At 52.2% G+C, this 14997-nt stretch overlaps 1 protein-coding gene and 1 long non-coding RNA gene across 3 annotated transcripts in view; both read left to right on the top strand.

Annotated features, from left to right (window-relative positions):
- The window catches only part of ARL3 (ARF like GTPase 3), a 55959-nt gene that overhangs the window by 39985 nt on the left and 977 nt on the right, over positions 1-14997 (top strand). The window contains exon 6 of one of the 2 annotated variants that reach the window (XM_012770176.2): positions 1046-1324. The exons of the other annotated variant lie outside the window; for it this stretch is intronic. Coding sequence (XP_012625630.1) covers positions 1046-1093 — 48 coding nt within the window. The 3' untranslated portion in view covers positions 1094-1324. Of the gene's footprint in view, positions 1-1045; positions 1325-14997 lie in introns of those variants that run through there. 2 annotated transcript variants of the gene reach the window in all.
- On the top strand, positions 2760-4226 carry LOC142875471 (uncharacterized). Its single transcript, XR_012922824.1, has 2 exons — positions 2760-3125; positions 3465-4226. It is a non-coding gene; the product is annotated as an uncharacterized LOC142875471 (long non-coding RNA).

Raw genomic sequence — 14997 nt, forward strand, 5'->3', positions numbered from 1 at the left:
AATGGCCAAGGGTGTCAGCTGATATTTATTACTCTAAGCTGTCTCAGCTGTTCAGGTTCAGCAGCTAGATCCATGGCCACAGGAAATGTGGGACTTAGAGGCGTGGCGTGTACGGCTGATGTGTGCAAATGTGGTCGGGACCTCAGCGAGCATGTGTTACAGATGCAGGGAAAGGGAGTCACTGCAGGAGCCACCTTGGATTTTGTTCTGGGCTTCTGAGGGAACTCTGCACACCCCTAAATGTTGGGGAGACTGTGGGGAAGGAGAGAGTGTCCAGGTGTGGCTCCAAAGGGAGTTGAAAAGGAGGTCACCTCTGACAGGCCTGGCATCCGTGAGGAATCGTGCCACCTGCCAGGTGGCTGAAGGCACTGTGTGGTTTTTACCTCAGTCCCTCTCCAGCCTTCTAAGAGAGGGCACTTTCAAGGTCACTGTGCCTTTAAGGGAACCTTCTCCCCAGTCCCTCTGCTTGGTAGTGCTTAAAGCTACAAGAAACAGGCCAGGCCCTTTTAAACCTATCTGTAGAGCTGCGGAAGAGAAATAAATGCACATTGCCCTAGTGTGTGTCTAGCAACACACACTGCAGTGGATTTGTTTTTCCAAAAAGAAATTTAATTTAACCCAGTGTACACTATCACACTGTAAACACACTGGGGCACCAGAAGGGTGGCTTATTGAATTTAATGCCCTAGCAAAGGTCAGCTTTTAGAAAAAGCCAAAAATGGCTGGAATCTTTCCTGATAGCTCTTCAATCAGGCCTTAGATCCAAGCAGATGTGTTTATTTTTTCAGAGGGAGTTCCTGAGGACCCATCTCAAGTTCAGAAACTGGGCACGCCTCCTCCCATCTCCCTCCTGTGCTCTCTGAGACCTCCCTCCTGGGGAGGTCACTGTCCCTGGCCACTCAGGTGGGCCCCTGGGGCAAGCAAACTCCCTAGAGCTGGTGGTCTGGGAGGGAAGACCCAGGAGCCCCCTTCCTGCCTTCAGGCTGGAGTTCAAAGTGCCTTTCTTACAACTAACACTGCCTTTCTCTGCCCGTTCCCTTCAAAGGATGGCATGAACTGGGTCTGCAAAAATGTCAATGCAAAGAAGAAGTAAAATCTAGACGAATGGAGATGCAGGAGCTGCGGGAGCCGAATTCGGTCCTGAAAAACACTAATTTGCTGCTTTCTGACCAAATGTTTTTCCATCTGTGTACAGCTACAGCTGTTTGAAGAGAGGGAACAGCACAGTTTAAAAAGAATCCCCATTCCAGCAGTAGATTTAACTGATCTCTGAGGTTCAGTATCATTTTTCAAATAAAGGAATTATATTATTTCCTCTGCATAATTGAAATAGTATTAAATGTCTCAAAGCACATGATTAGAAAATGAGATCTTTTAAATGAGCAAGAGATTGCATTGCAGTTTAGATGATTCCAGTGGGCTTTTTTTCTAAAAAAAAAAAAAAAAGAAAGAAAGAAAAGAAAGAAAGAAAAAGAGGAAGCAGCAGCAGCTTATGCTGAGTTCATTTATTTACCGACCTGTCCCTTACGTTCCCTCCATGGTTTTGAAACCACAGGCAGTGTTGCTGGTGCTGGTCACTGATTTTACCATCACCAACCAAACCAGCCTTCAGTCTGTCTGGTGGGAAGATGCTAGGGGGAGGGGGCGGAATGGCAGATGATTAAACCGTCTTCCTCATGCAATAGGAGACTATGGATGTAATCCTCACCCTCTGGTCAGGGAAAAAAATCCTTTCTTGCAAACAAGTCACCACAGAAACATACCCCATCCCCAATCCCCCTCGCCAGCCGCACAGGGAAGGAAATTCTTATGACTTTTGACTGTAATGACATCTGGAATGTAAGGAGAGGTGGGAGGTTTAATTCCAGAAAAATTACAAGGTCCTTAAAAAGCCCTCACAGGAGGGCTCAGGCGAGCGTAAACAGGCTTTCTCCAGCTCAGTGGAGCAGCGAGCAGCCGGCTCTGGGATTAGCTGGCTTCTCCGCTGCCGTCCCATAGAAGAGGTTTCTAAAGCTCAAAGAATTCTGTGTTTAAATGATCACAATAGACCACTGCTATCAGATTTAAAAAATAAATGCAGCTTTACCATGAACCCGCTCCACTGAGAAAAGCCAGGCAGATCGATTTTTAGAAGAGATCAATTTTTACAGTGCTGGCACTTGGCGGTGCGGGATGCCCGAGGCCAGAGAGGGGCGCCTACTGGGGAGAACGTGGGGTGTCATCGCAGAGTTTGCACCCGGGGAAGCAGAGTCACGCCAGCTGTGGGGCTCCTCTGCTTCTCTCTAGCAAAATGGGTCCTCTGTTGATTGGCTGGGGAGGGATGGCAAAGGACCTCTGCCCCTCGCTGCAAAAAGAGCTTGTTTCCCTGAGTGCGCAGAAAGCCCCAGCTTCACACCCGGAAAGGCAGGCGGAGCATCCCGGCTCCTGAATTAAACTCTGTTCTGGTGCCTGAGCTCAGGGGTTTTCAGAGAATGAATAGGAGACTGTCCAGTGCCTGGTGGGTCCTGGGAGGCCAGCTGCCTTCTCATCCTGGGGGGTGGCCCTTCCCAAACCCACCGAGGCATGTGAGGAGACTGGAGGGGCCACCCCAGCCCCTGGCCCTCAGCACCCAGCTTTTTCTGGAGAAATTACTCAGGAGAGACTGAAACACGGCCAGTTTCAGAGGTGGTCTGGGGTGAAAGTCATTAAAAAAGCCAGCCATGAAAAGATGCCCTGGGGTTGCTGTGGACAGACCTGTAAGGACTTGCAAGACAAAAGAAAGTGAGATTTTTTTAAACCCCTGAGCTAGTTCTCCCTGCAACCTCCTCTACAGACCTCGGGCTCACCCAAGCTCCTCTCTCTCTGTTTGAACAGAGGTGACACAGGATGATAAGAAGTCAGAAATCCCCCTTCTACCAAGCTGGAAATAAATCTGGCTCCAGCCCTTAAAAATTGTTTTTCCTTCCAAACAGTGCATCGGAGATGTTATCTGAGGGGTGAAATGTCCTCTTTGAGATCTGCAGTTTTGGAACACTGCAATAGAGAACTTTGACTCTGTCGGTGCATGGTCTGTAAAATATTTTCGTCCTTTTACCACCAACTTCGGGAACTGTTTTAAAGAGCCCTCCCAAGGCGTCAGCTAGCAGGCAGAAGCCACTCGCCCTCCTCTGATAAGGGTCTCTGTGAATGTTCAGATTTGCTTCTCAGCTGCAGGGACACAGAGCTGTGTGGACATTACACACTTTCATCTTCCCTTTGAGCCCTCGTGAACCCTCCCGGAGCTCAGAGGTTAGATGAGAGAAGCCTGGAAAATGCAGAGTTTGAAAGCTCCATTTGTAAAAACAAAATGCTTTTAAAAAGTCCCCTTTCCTCTCCCCAGTCCCGTCCCCGCCCTCTGGGGCCAAGACCTAAAGACAGAATTTGAAGCTAGAAAGGGGAGACTTTTGCCCTGTGCACCCTGGATGTGCTGGGTTGGGGGCCAGAAGGCAGGCGAGGCCTGGGACTGGCCGTGATGTGTGCCCAAGCCCAAGCCGGTTGTGGGAAAAACTCCAGTCCTCCCCTCCTCCCAACCGACCCCCCATGCCGTGCGGCTGCTTTTGGCTGGATTCTCTGCGCCCAGTGCAATACACCCTTTCCCCTTCACTCTCCCTTGGTTACTATGGAAACAAGGGTGTCATTGATGTGGGCTGAGCTGGGGAACATGTCGGTGCACAGCTGAAAGTCAGCGATTATGCCGGCGGTTAGAAATGTGCCAGGGTTAAAGGAGTGCGCAGCTCCCACGACTGCTGGGAGGACGCAGTCCTGCCTCCTCCCTCCCTCGCTCTGTCTCCACTTCTCTCTCCTGGCTTTTGACAAATTTCTTTTTTCCCCTCTGGACTAAAGTAGTGGCTATTTTTGTGCCACTCTGTGCCCCACCCTCACTGTTGGCCGCTCCTTATCCGGCCTGGCCTGGAGGGTGACACCATGTCACCCTCACCAGGACTTGTCCCTCCATTCCCGTCAGAGTTTGCTTTGATTTCTCTCTCCTTTCCTTCTCGGGGACCAGTTCTTACTTCCTTTTATTTTTAGCTCTGCACTCTATGTGGTTTCAGGGTTCAGTCTGATCCATCGAAAGGTTCTTTTTTTATAATCCCTTTTGAAAATGATAATCAAAGGAAGGGACGTGGTGTTTGGTCATGTGGAAAACTCAAATGTATAATTTAGATGTCTGTCAAAGATCCGACAAATAAAATTTAGCTGAAATGAAAGCAGCCTGGAATGTGTTGTGTTCTTTGCTGAAGCTCGGAGAGGGTTTGAAATGTGTTTGTCCTTTCAGAGGTTAGCTTTCCTCAAGGTGTTTTTTTCAGAAGGATATATATAATACAACAGCAACAACAATAATAGTAGCCCTTTATTAAGCCCCTCCTACGTGTCAGGCACTGTACATACATCATGGGGCAGCGTTAGTTCCACCTTGTAGTGGAGGGAACCAAGGCAAATGCCTCAGTTAAGGAATTTGCCCAGAATCACAGAGCTGCTCAGTGCAGGTAGCCCCTGGAACCTGGGTCCCAATGCTCAGCAAGCTGCCACCGCTGAGAATGCTGGCCCTTACTCAGCAACCTCAGCCCCCCCCCCCACGGACTCCTTACACTCAGCCTCCCTCGCTCCTCCCCAGGGGTCTCCTCTGACCCGCACTGCTCCCCTGGGGTTCCCTGTCCCAGGCATTGGGTATCCTCTGTTCTCAGAGCAGCACAACTATAGATTGTGTTCCACCCTTTTACACACGTCCAGCCCACAGACAGGAAAAAGGGAGCAGACATAATTAGAAAAGAGTTAGGGCCTGCGGGGAGACTCTCAACTACCTTGTACCTAATACTGGGTCTTCCTTTTAGATAAGGTTCAGAGAGGGAAAAGACTCATCCAAAGTCACACAGTAGGTGGCAGAGTTGGCAGCAGTCCAGAGCTCTGCCCGATGGAGCAGAAGAGCTTGTTGTCCCTTTCAGCAGTCTAGAGACACAGCTGCACAACTGGTCCCAAGGGCTCTGCCTTTAAAGGGCGAGCTCTTGGCAGAACCAGAGGGGAGCTAGAGGCAGGAGGAGAAAGAAGGTCTAGGATTGCCAGATAAATTATAGGATATTCATTTAAACATGAATTTCAGATAAACAATGAATAGTGTTCAAGTATATTCATGCAATATTTGGGATATCATTATAATTATAATGCTCAAAACAATTCATTGTTTATCTGAAATTCAAATTTAAGTGGCCATCCTGGTTTTTTGGTTTTGCTTTGACAAATCTGGAAACCCTACCCAGGACTCCCTGTTCAATGAAGAGGCAGTGCAGTACAATGAAAAAGTGTAGTCTCTGAAGTCAGAGAGGTTCAATCCTTGCTCATCCATAAATCAGCTCTGTGATCTTGAGCAAGTTACTTCCTCTCTTCCAGTCCTGCCTCTTCATCTGTGAAATGGAACTGAAGTGGCAGGGAGATTTAAAAGAGATCTAATGTAAATAAAGACCCTAGATTTGGGGCAATACCTAGCATATAGAAGGAATATTCTGCCTCAGTTTTTTTTTTTTTTTGAGACAGTCTCACTCTGTTGCCCAGGCTAGAGTGAGTGCCGTGGCCTCAGCCTAGCTCACAGCAACCTCAAACTCCTGGGCTCGAGCGATCCTCCTGCCTCAGCCTCCCGAGTAGCTGGGACTACAGGCATGTGCCACCATGCCCGGCTAATTTTTTCTATATATATTAGTTGGCCAATTAATTTCTTTCTATTTATAGTAGAGACGGGGTCTCTCTCCTCGGCCTCCCAGAGTGCTAGGATTACAGGCATGAGCCACGGAGCCAGGCCTGCCTCAGTTTCTTATCCATAAAATTAGGTAAAAATCTCATGGAGTTGTGAAGAGGATTAGATAAGTAATCTAACCTAAGCATAGGTGCTAAATCATTGGCAGAAACTTGGGTCCAGGCTTCCCAGGCCCTTGGAGACCTTTGCCCACCACCGTCCCTCCCATGTGGCTCTGTGACTTTCAAGGCAACAAATGATCCTGCCAGTGGCCAGCAGCCTTCCTGGAGGGGCTGACAGCCCCCTCCTCTCAGGGCTCCCAGGGCCACCCCAGCCACACCTCCAGCAATTAGATTTGTAAGTGGGAAAGGCTCTTGTCAGAGGCTCCTGATTGGCTCTAGGCAAAAACACAGTTTTAGGGCTCAGTGGAGCTGCATTTAAGGGCCTCTGTCTCTCTCTCCCTCCTCATTCCCCTTAATTGCAATCTGTTCTGTAATTTCCTTTTCCAACACTGCAGAACACAGGGAAGCTACAGCCACCAGGAGCAAGGCAGGGATATGGAGAGGGCTCCAGCTCCCTGCAGTGACTCTGCGGGTCCAACACTGGTATAGGGGTGTGCGTCCAGAACCAGCCACAGCACCTGTGCAGACACAGCCAACAAGCAGGCATCCACAGTGCCAGACCAGGGGAAGAGTGTTAAGGAGGTACCTACTTGTACCAGGTTATCTTGTTTAATCCTTGCAAATATCTTTTTTTCCTCTGGAGACAGGGTCTTGCTTTGTTGCCTGGATATGAGGGCAGTGGCATGATCATAGTTCACTGCAACCTCAGACTTCTGGGCTCAACCGATCCTGCTGCCTCAGCCTCACAAGTAGCTGGGACTACAGGTTCATGTCAACACACCCAGCTAATTTTTGTATTTTTTATAGAGACGGGGTCTTGATATGCTGCTCAGGCTAGTCTTGAACTCCTGGCTTCAAGCAATCCTCCCACCTCTGCCTCCCTCCCAGAGTGCTACGATTAGAGGTGTGAGCCACCACACCAGCCACAAAGACATTCTTAGCTGTAGGTATTATCATTCACAATATGGGGATAGAGCTCACAGGATTTGAATCACTTGCCCGTGAGCCTGCTGGAATTACAGGGCAGAGCCAGAACTTGAACCCAGGCCTATTTGACTGCTAGGGCCCAAATTCATACCATGATACCTTTTCCCCTTTTGGCTTCTAAGGCTTTGCTCTCAGAAAAGGAGCTAAGGAATCCTCCTGCACAAAGGAGTATGGGGAGGTTTCTTTTCCAGAGTGAATAGCAGTGACCCAGGGACAAAAAGCCTTTGCTAAAGAAATGAAATATTAATGACAGAATTGCAGAAAGCAAGATGAGTCCAGAGGGGGCAGGGAGAATTTGCTTGGATACCTGAAGCTCAGAGGTACAAGCATTGGGGGCGGAACTACATTTAGCTAAGCAACCTGCCACTCTTTTTAGTAATTAGCTGATCTAACCCTTTGATCAGCCTTACAAGATAGCTGGCCCAGCTGTGGAAACCAAGGCTCACAAAGGTTAAGCCACTTGCCCAGAATCATACGGCTAGGAAACGGCCTGACTGGGATTCCTGCTGACGCGCTTGCCCAAAGCCCATTTTTCTCCACAACGTCCTTTAACTGCTGGGAGCAGCTGGGAATGTGACTCCAGGAAACAGGGAAGTGGCCAAGAGGTGGCCCTTGTTCTTGGCCACCCCCACCCCTTTCAGGATCCACAGAAAGGGGATCCTCCTGCTGCTCTGGAGGCCACCAGCAGAGGGGGTCGGGGGTGCTCACCCTTGCAACAAAAGGAGGAGGCTGGGAGGCTGTGGCAGTTTGGGCTCTGGCCCAGGTCAGCTGCCTCCATCCCCACCCTGGGCTCAACAGCCCTGAAAGCCTACCGAGCCTGCTGGAGGGGGAGGAAAAGGGCGCACTACAGGACAGACACACGGACTCTGCCCACAGACAGGCTCCCTTGGCCTTGTCCATGGAATGCATATTCCTGAGACTGGACAGACCTGGCCCATATGGGAGAGGATACCCCATGCCAGGGTGCAAGGCTTGGCACTAGCTGCTGGCCTTTCAGCCAGGTACCCTTGTGTAGGGCACAAGCTGACAGCCATGCTTGGTGGCCCTGCCTATTGCACTAGCCGACCCTTCCCTGGGCCTGGCTCTTAATACTCCCCCCATTGACAGCCCCAATGGGACCACTTGCCCTGGGGCGTTAGAGCCCAGCAGCCTCCCTTCCTTAGTCTCCCTTGCTGCCAAGAGGTCAGAATCACGTAGAATCTAGAATCGTGCCAGCACACCAGCCCCTAGCCTGCTCGGATTCCCTCTGGGGACACAGAGCAAGCCTGATCAGGGGCTCCTCTGGGGCCTCCAGAAGACAGGGCCAAAGCAGTTTTTCTGTCTGAATGCTACAGATGACTTTGGAAAGAAGGGGCTAAGAAGCTTTGATCTGTAAGCAATAGCCCCTCCTGGGATCAAGGGACCTGGCTCAGCACAGCTCTCTCCTCTCCTCCCCCAGCTCCTACAGGGATTCACCTGAATGTCACCCTGCCTCACTCCCTGGACCCCGTTCCCACCCAAGACCTCGCGATTTGACAGAGTGGCGGATTGGGAGAAGAAAAAGAGGGAGGATGGGTTGGGATGCTGATCCAAGCAGGGGGAGGTGTCTGCACAGCTGCAGGCAGCCCCCACCCCAGGCCATGAATGGGCACGGCACCCTCTCCCGCCTGCCACTGCTCCCGAGAGACAGTTGGTCCTAATGAACGCTAAGCAGGCAGGGCAGCTGTGTGCGTTATCCATATGCATGGGGAGGTGTACGCTCATCCCCATAGCCCGCCCCACCCTGCAGCTGCTGCAGTCCCCAATGCCAGGAGGGTGAGTGGGCACCAGGGCCCAAGCTCCCCGTTGGCCCCTCTTCTCCCAGCCCTCCCTCCCCAGCCCACGCCCACAGCCTTCACTTGACCCATTTTGGAGGCAGAAGTTTGTGTGTGTGTGTGAGAGAGAGAGAAAGGAAGAGTGTGCACACATCATTTCCCCAGTTGGTGCTTTTGATTTCCTCTGAAGCATCTTGATTGCGGATGTACAATGGCATCTTGCTGCCAGTGCTCCCTCAGCAGCTTCTGGCTCTGCGCCGCCTCCTCCCTGGAGCCGGGATTTTCTGCTGACTCCAGGGCCCATGGCTAGCGGGCAGAAAGGGAGAAGGCTAGTGCCAGGCTTCCACCCGAGCAATGGGACCTAGAGGCTCCTTGGGCTGGGTTCAGTCTGCACGCTGCACCCCACCTCTTCTCTCACTTGGACCCCCCCCCACTGCCTCCCAGCTGGCCACATGGTCTCCCCCTGCATGGGGAGAGACCCTTAAGGGTTAGAGCCATTGTCCTAAAATGCAGTCCCCCTGCTCAGATGTCTTCCATGGCCCTGCTTAGGCTAGGGGACCCTCAAGTCCAAACTGTTTATCCTGTCATTGAAGGCCCCTCTGATCTGACTCCAAACCTTTTCTTTTTCTTTTTTCTTTTTTTTTTTTGAGATAGAGTCTCACTTTGTTGCCCAGGCTAGAGTGAGTGCCATGGCGTCAGCCTAGCTCACAGCAACCTCAAACTCCTGGGCTCAGGCAATCCTGCTGCCTCAGCCTCCCAAGTAGCTGGGACTACAGGCATGTGCCACCATGCCCGGCTAATTTTTTCTATTAGTTGGCCAATTTATTTCTATTTATAGTAGAGATGGGGTCTCGCTCTTGCTCAGGCTGGTTTCTAACTCCTGACCTTGAGCAATCCACCTGCCTTGGCCTCCCAGAGTGCTAGGATTACAGGTGTGAGCCACTGCGCCTGGCCCCCAAACCTTTTCTATGAACTTATCAGCCATGGACTTCACATATATGCTGTGCTCTAGATGAATCTCCTCACTGCCCCCCCTCATTTTATTCCCTCTACCCCCATGCTCATAGCAACCTCCTCCCTGGGATGTCTGCCCCCTCTTTAGAGTTTACCCCTCCTTTAGGGCATGATTCAAGTCCCACCTGCCCAAAAAGATGGCCTGGTACCTTCTAACCCACGTGGCTCCCCTGTGAACCTCATAAACCTCTGACTAGCCTAGGCACTTGGCATTCATTCATTCATACATTCATTCATTCAGCAAATATCTCAAGCACAAGAAACAAAGCACCTACAATGGCCTCATGTCCTGGCCCTGTTTTCTCACCATCCCTCTGACCCCATCATTCACTACTCTGTCCCCCACTCACTCTTTCCAGCCACCCTCGCCCCCTGACTATTCCTGAAACAGCATCTTCTGCCTGTGGCCTGTGGACTTATTCCCTCTACCTGGAACACTCTCGCTCCAAATATCCCCAGATCTTGTCCCCTTGCATTCTTGAGGTTTCTGTTCAGTGTCACATTCCCAGTGAAGCCTTCCCCAATCATTGGCCTATATGAACACTTCCATGTCCTCTGTCCCCTCCCTACATTCCCTATAACCTCAATTGCTCTAGTTTCCTTCACAGTACTCATCACCTACTCGTTTTTACTTCTTCTTTTTTTAATTTTTATTTTTTATCTTTATTTTTTATACTTCAAATACAGCTGCATCACTTTTACTTCTTTACTGAGAGTCATCTGTCTCTTCCCCACAGATTATCAGCTGCAAGAGGGCAGAGAATGTGTCTGTTTTGTTAACTGATGCACCCCCGACATTACAGCAATGCCTAGCACTAGAAGATCTCAATAATTATTTGCTGAATGAATGAACGAATTAAACAGGCACTGTGCTAGGCTCCAAAAATATCAAAGATGACTAATATTTCATGTCCTCCAGGGACTCACAGGCTAGTTGGACATTAAACTGTACAGCTTGCAACCTGACATGTAAACCACAATTAGTTAAAAGACCAAGTGAAGGCCAGGTGCAATGGCTCATGCCTGTTATCCTAGCACTGTGAGAGGCTGAGGCTGGAGGATCACTTGAGCTCAGGAGTTTGAGACCAGCCTTAGCAAAAGTGAGATCCCATCTCTACTAAAAATAGAAAAAGTTAGTAGGCCGTGATGGTGCATGCCTGTAGTTCTGGCTACTTGGGAGACTGAGGCGGGGAGACTGGGGGAGGAGGATTGAGGTTGCTGTGAACTAGGCTGATGCCATGGCACTCTAGCCTGGGCGACAGAGTGAGACTGTCTCAAAAAAAACACAGAACACCAAATGAGAGAGCGAAGTGCATGGGAGTATGGTTGGCCCAAAGGAACATAAACATTGTGATAGCTACTGCTGCTTGAGCGCTGGCGATGCCAGCACCAGACCTGGCATTTCACATGTGTCATCTCATTACCGCTCAACCGCCCTCTGCAGAGGTGGAGGAAGGCTGCAGAGAGGTGAGACTTTGAGGTCGGGGAGACCTCCAGGCAGAGGGGTCAGCAGAGTCCAAAGCCACTGGGTGTGGTACCACGTGGGCTGTTGCAGGACTAGATTTAAGCATATGGTTTGATGGGTGGAGCCTGGGGAGCTGCCACTGGTGGGGACGGCACTCAGTGTAGTTGGTGAGACCCTGCTAGGCCAGCAGCTCCCATTTGCATCCACGCCTGCTCAGTGCCCTGCAGCGGACACCCCACGGACAGTGTCTGATGACCTCCAGCTCGCAGCCGGGCATCCAGGGCATCGATATGTCCAATTACTCACTGCTGTTTTTCCCAGCGGGCCAGAAGCCCACATCACCCTTAACACCCGGTTCTTCCCCACCCACTGCCAGTTCCACTTCTGGTCTACAATTCTGAGATGCTGCCCATGCCCCCTCCAAGCCCCCATTCTATACAAGCTGCACAGCACCCCAGCCCATGTCACCCCCTTCTTGCCTCAACGTATATAATAAAAAATAACCTATGATACAGCACAGATGGGTTCTGTCTCAAGAAAGAGCCAATTATTGAAGATCTAGTGCAAGGAGAAGGCATAAATATCCCAGTTTGCTACAGATGAGGGGAATTAACCACACAGCAACAAAAGAAAACTGGTCTCCTGGGAAGGAAACATTCAAAGACCCCCCTACCCCCACCAGTGCAGAACTCTGGGATAAGTCCATTGCCAGCCATGGGGGATTTCGGGAAGCAGCCCTGAACTCTTGAAGGCATCCCTCACTCTAGGGGTGTGATTCCTACGCACTGTGGAGAGTATGGTAGAGACCAGAGCTCTATCCATCAGATTTCTATTTGTTATTTGGAAGAACTTGCACAGTGGAAGGGATGTCCTGAGGTTTCGAGCTGTCACTGGAAGAATTCCAGCAGAGACGGAATACAGCCTCCCTGGGGGGAAAAGCAAGAGTCTCTGGGGAGCAGGTGGAAGTGTGTGGAACTCGGGAAAAGACCAAAGCTGAAGGAAGAAACTGGTGTTCTTGGGCCAGCCTCCTTCCTGGTCCAGGCCTGTACCTTCTCACTTGTCACCATGAGCCCCTCAACCCCAGCTGCCTCTGCCCACACTCCAATCTGTTTCCCATTCCTCCCAGCCTCCAAAGAAGATTCTGGAATCTGAGCCCCAGAAGAGCCTGAACTGCAGGCTCTGTCCCAGCACTTCTACACAGAGTATAGGACAGGGGCAATCCAAGAGTCCCCTCAATTTCATTCCTTGGCCCCTTAACTCAAAGAAAAAACTCAGGATTCTAGAACCGGTACCAGAATCCTGGGTTCTGGAGAGGCCTGCTTCTAAAGCACCTCCAAGGAAGAGTTTTCCAAAACCATACAGGGAGACTCACTTTAGAAGAGGGGCTAAGGTTTCTGTCCAGGGATACCCGGGAATCATGGTTCCACCTCCCTTCAGGCGCCCACTCTCAGTAAGGTCACCGGTGCCTGGCTCCTATTTCTTTGTAAGCCTGGAGAGATAGGGTGGGTAGGGACATGTTCCTCCTGGCCCTCCTCCCCCAGAATTTACAGGATGCAGAGGCAGGGTAGGAATCCCCCAGGGGGTAGGTTGGGTCCTGAAGTTGCTAACTGGTTCTCCCCCACCCTCAGATGGGAGAAGATGAAGGTGTCTGAGGAAGGTTGTGGTGACAATGACAGAGTCTGAGTGGGTGGATGTGAATAGGGCCTGTAAGAACCCAGAAGAGAGGTTAGAATGTGGGGTCTCAGCTTGGAGAGAGGGGCCCCAACTCTGCGAGTCAGCAGTTCAGGGTGCCCCCAGGGTGCCCTTTGAAGCTGGGAGGGGGCTTTGATCTGAGGTCTGGTGCACTGGGAGAAGGGGTGGGGGAAGCCAACTGTCCCCCTGGCCTTCCCCCAGCCCCTCCTCGGCAGGAAGACTGTTTCCTGCAGTTGCAGGGGCACCCGACCCCCACCCCCCGCCTTGCAGCTGTTCCCCAGCTGCCTGGCCCCACCCGACAGACAGCTGGGAGAGAGGCTGAGAGAGGGGGCAGGGCAGGCCCAGCTGCTGAGCAGGGGGAGGGCAGCGACATGAAAGAGCTGGGGCCGGCGGGGGGGGGGGGGGGGGGGGGGGGAGAGGGGCGGCGGGCGGAGGAAACCGCCCCCCCCACTCCCCTGGCGGTGGCCTCCCTGCAGGCTCGGCACATCTGGGCCACAGGAGCCGCCGCCTGGCCTGTGGGGCAAGGAGCCGCGGTCGATCTCCCGCCCCGCCCTTCCCGGAAAGGCAGGTGTGATGGGCTGAGGACGCAGGGCGCTGGAGGCGGCCTGGGCTGGGGGTGTGCGCAGGGCATGCACCTGGGGGCGGCCACGCCTTCAGGGCGGACAAGGCCCTCAAATGCCTTCTTGAGTAGGCCTTTGTCCCCCCGCAACTCTAGCTCTTTCTAGGCCTCTGCCCCTGCCCTTTTGGGAGGTGGGTGACAGCTGCTCCTACAAAGTCAGGGACAGCTGGGTGGCTGCTGCCCTGGCTGGCCAGGCAGCCTCCAGCCCACACTACTGGCAGCCATGGCTTCGCCTACAGCTGTGCCTGAGTGTGTCATTGCCAGGGGCAGCTTCAAGGATGGGGGCGAGCCTCGAACCCATCCCACCCGCCAGAACCTCCCCTCCCTATTTCAGTTGGATTGATGTACCTGGAGAAAGGACCCCCTTCCATCAGCCAAAACAAAATTAGGCCAAGTGGGAAGGAAATTAGGCAGCTTTCTCCGTCTTGGCTCCCAACTCTTGGCATGGGGGATGTCTCAGGGCTCTTGACAAACTGGAGAAAGGGAGGGTGAGACAGTAGCAGATGTGAGTGGCACTGTATCTGTCTAGAGGCTGGAGAGGCACTGTACTCCAGCCATCTGCCCTGCCCTTCAGCCCTAAACAGGTGCAAACAAGTGGGGGCAGCTGTGGTCATACTGCTCCTGGCTCCAGCTCCCAGCCAAACCAGGGAGGGGGCGCAATGAAGCAAGGGCCCACCAGAGTCGTCCTCTACACCCACAGGAAGGGGCAGAGGCACTTAGCAAGACTCTGGTTTGGTCTGGCTAGCCCCAAAAGAGGGATGACTAGGGGCCCATGAGGCTTGCACCACTGGCATGGAACTTTACCCACAGGTTCCCTGCCTTGTCTTAGGCTTCCCGGGGTGGGACTTGATTCTGCCCAGACAAGGGGACAGAGAACTAGGTACCCAGCAAAGGCTGCCCCTCCCGCTAGCATGGGAGGTCATGGGCTGCACTCCTCACAGATCTGCAAAGTGTCAGGCAGCAAACCAGAGAGCCAGGCCTTGGTGTGTCCCAGTCCCTTCTTGCCCAGGGGTCTCTGTGAGAGAGATCAGTCCCTCATGGCAGCACTTCTCAAACCCCAGGAAGTGTCAGAATCACCAAGAGCTCAAAATGCAAATTTATGGGCCTACCGGGAACCCTGCCTTTCCCACCAAGCCGGTTCACCCCAAAGGGGTGGGACATTTTTTTCATCCTCCTACCCCACCTCCACCCCTCTCAGGGCCAAAGCCTCAAGTCACCAAAGGAAGTATGGTGATTACAGGCCCCCACTCCCTATGGGGGCCAAGGCCCAGCTAGATTAAGTTTCAAGAGGACAGGGTCTGTTCTGCCCACGTGCCTGCAGCCCTGCACAGGGCCTGGCTCCTAGTACTCGCTCAATAAATATTTGTGGCCTGAAGGAGATAAACTCGGCAAGACTCACAGAAAGGTGTTTCTCCTTTGTCTGTCCCAGCAAAGAGCACTTTGGCAGAACTTCAAAGAGATGCCAGGCCCCAGGTAGCATGGGGCTGGGCTCTGGAGGCCCTCAGCAAATATTTGCAAATGAACTCAAGTGGATGTAGTCAGTGCCGGACTAGTTGATATTC

Source organism: Microcebus murinus, chromosome 14 (genome assembly GCF_040939455.1).
Source record: "Microcebus murinus isolate Inina chromosome 14, M.murinus_Inina_mat1.0, whole genome shotgun sequence".
NCBI lineage: Eukaryota > Metazoa > Chordata > Mammalia > Primates > Cheirogaleidae > Microcebus > Microcebus murinus.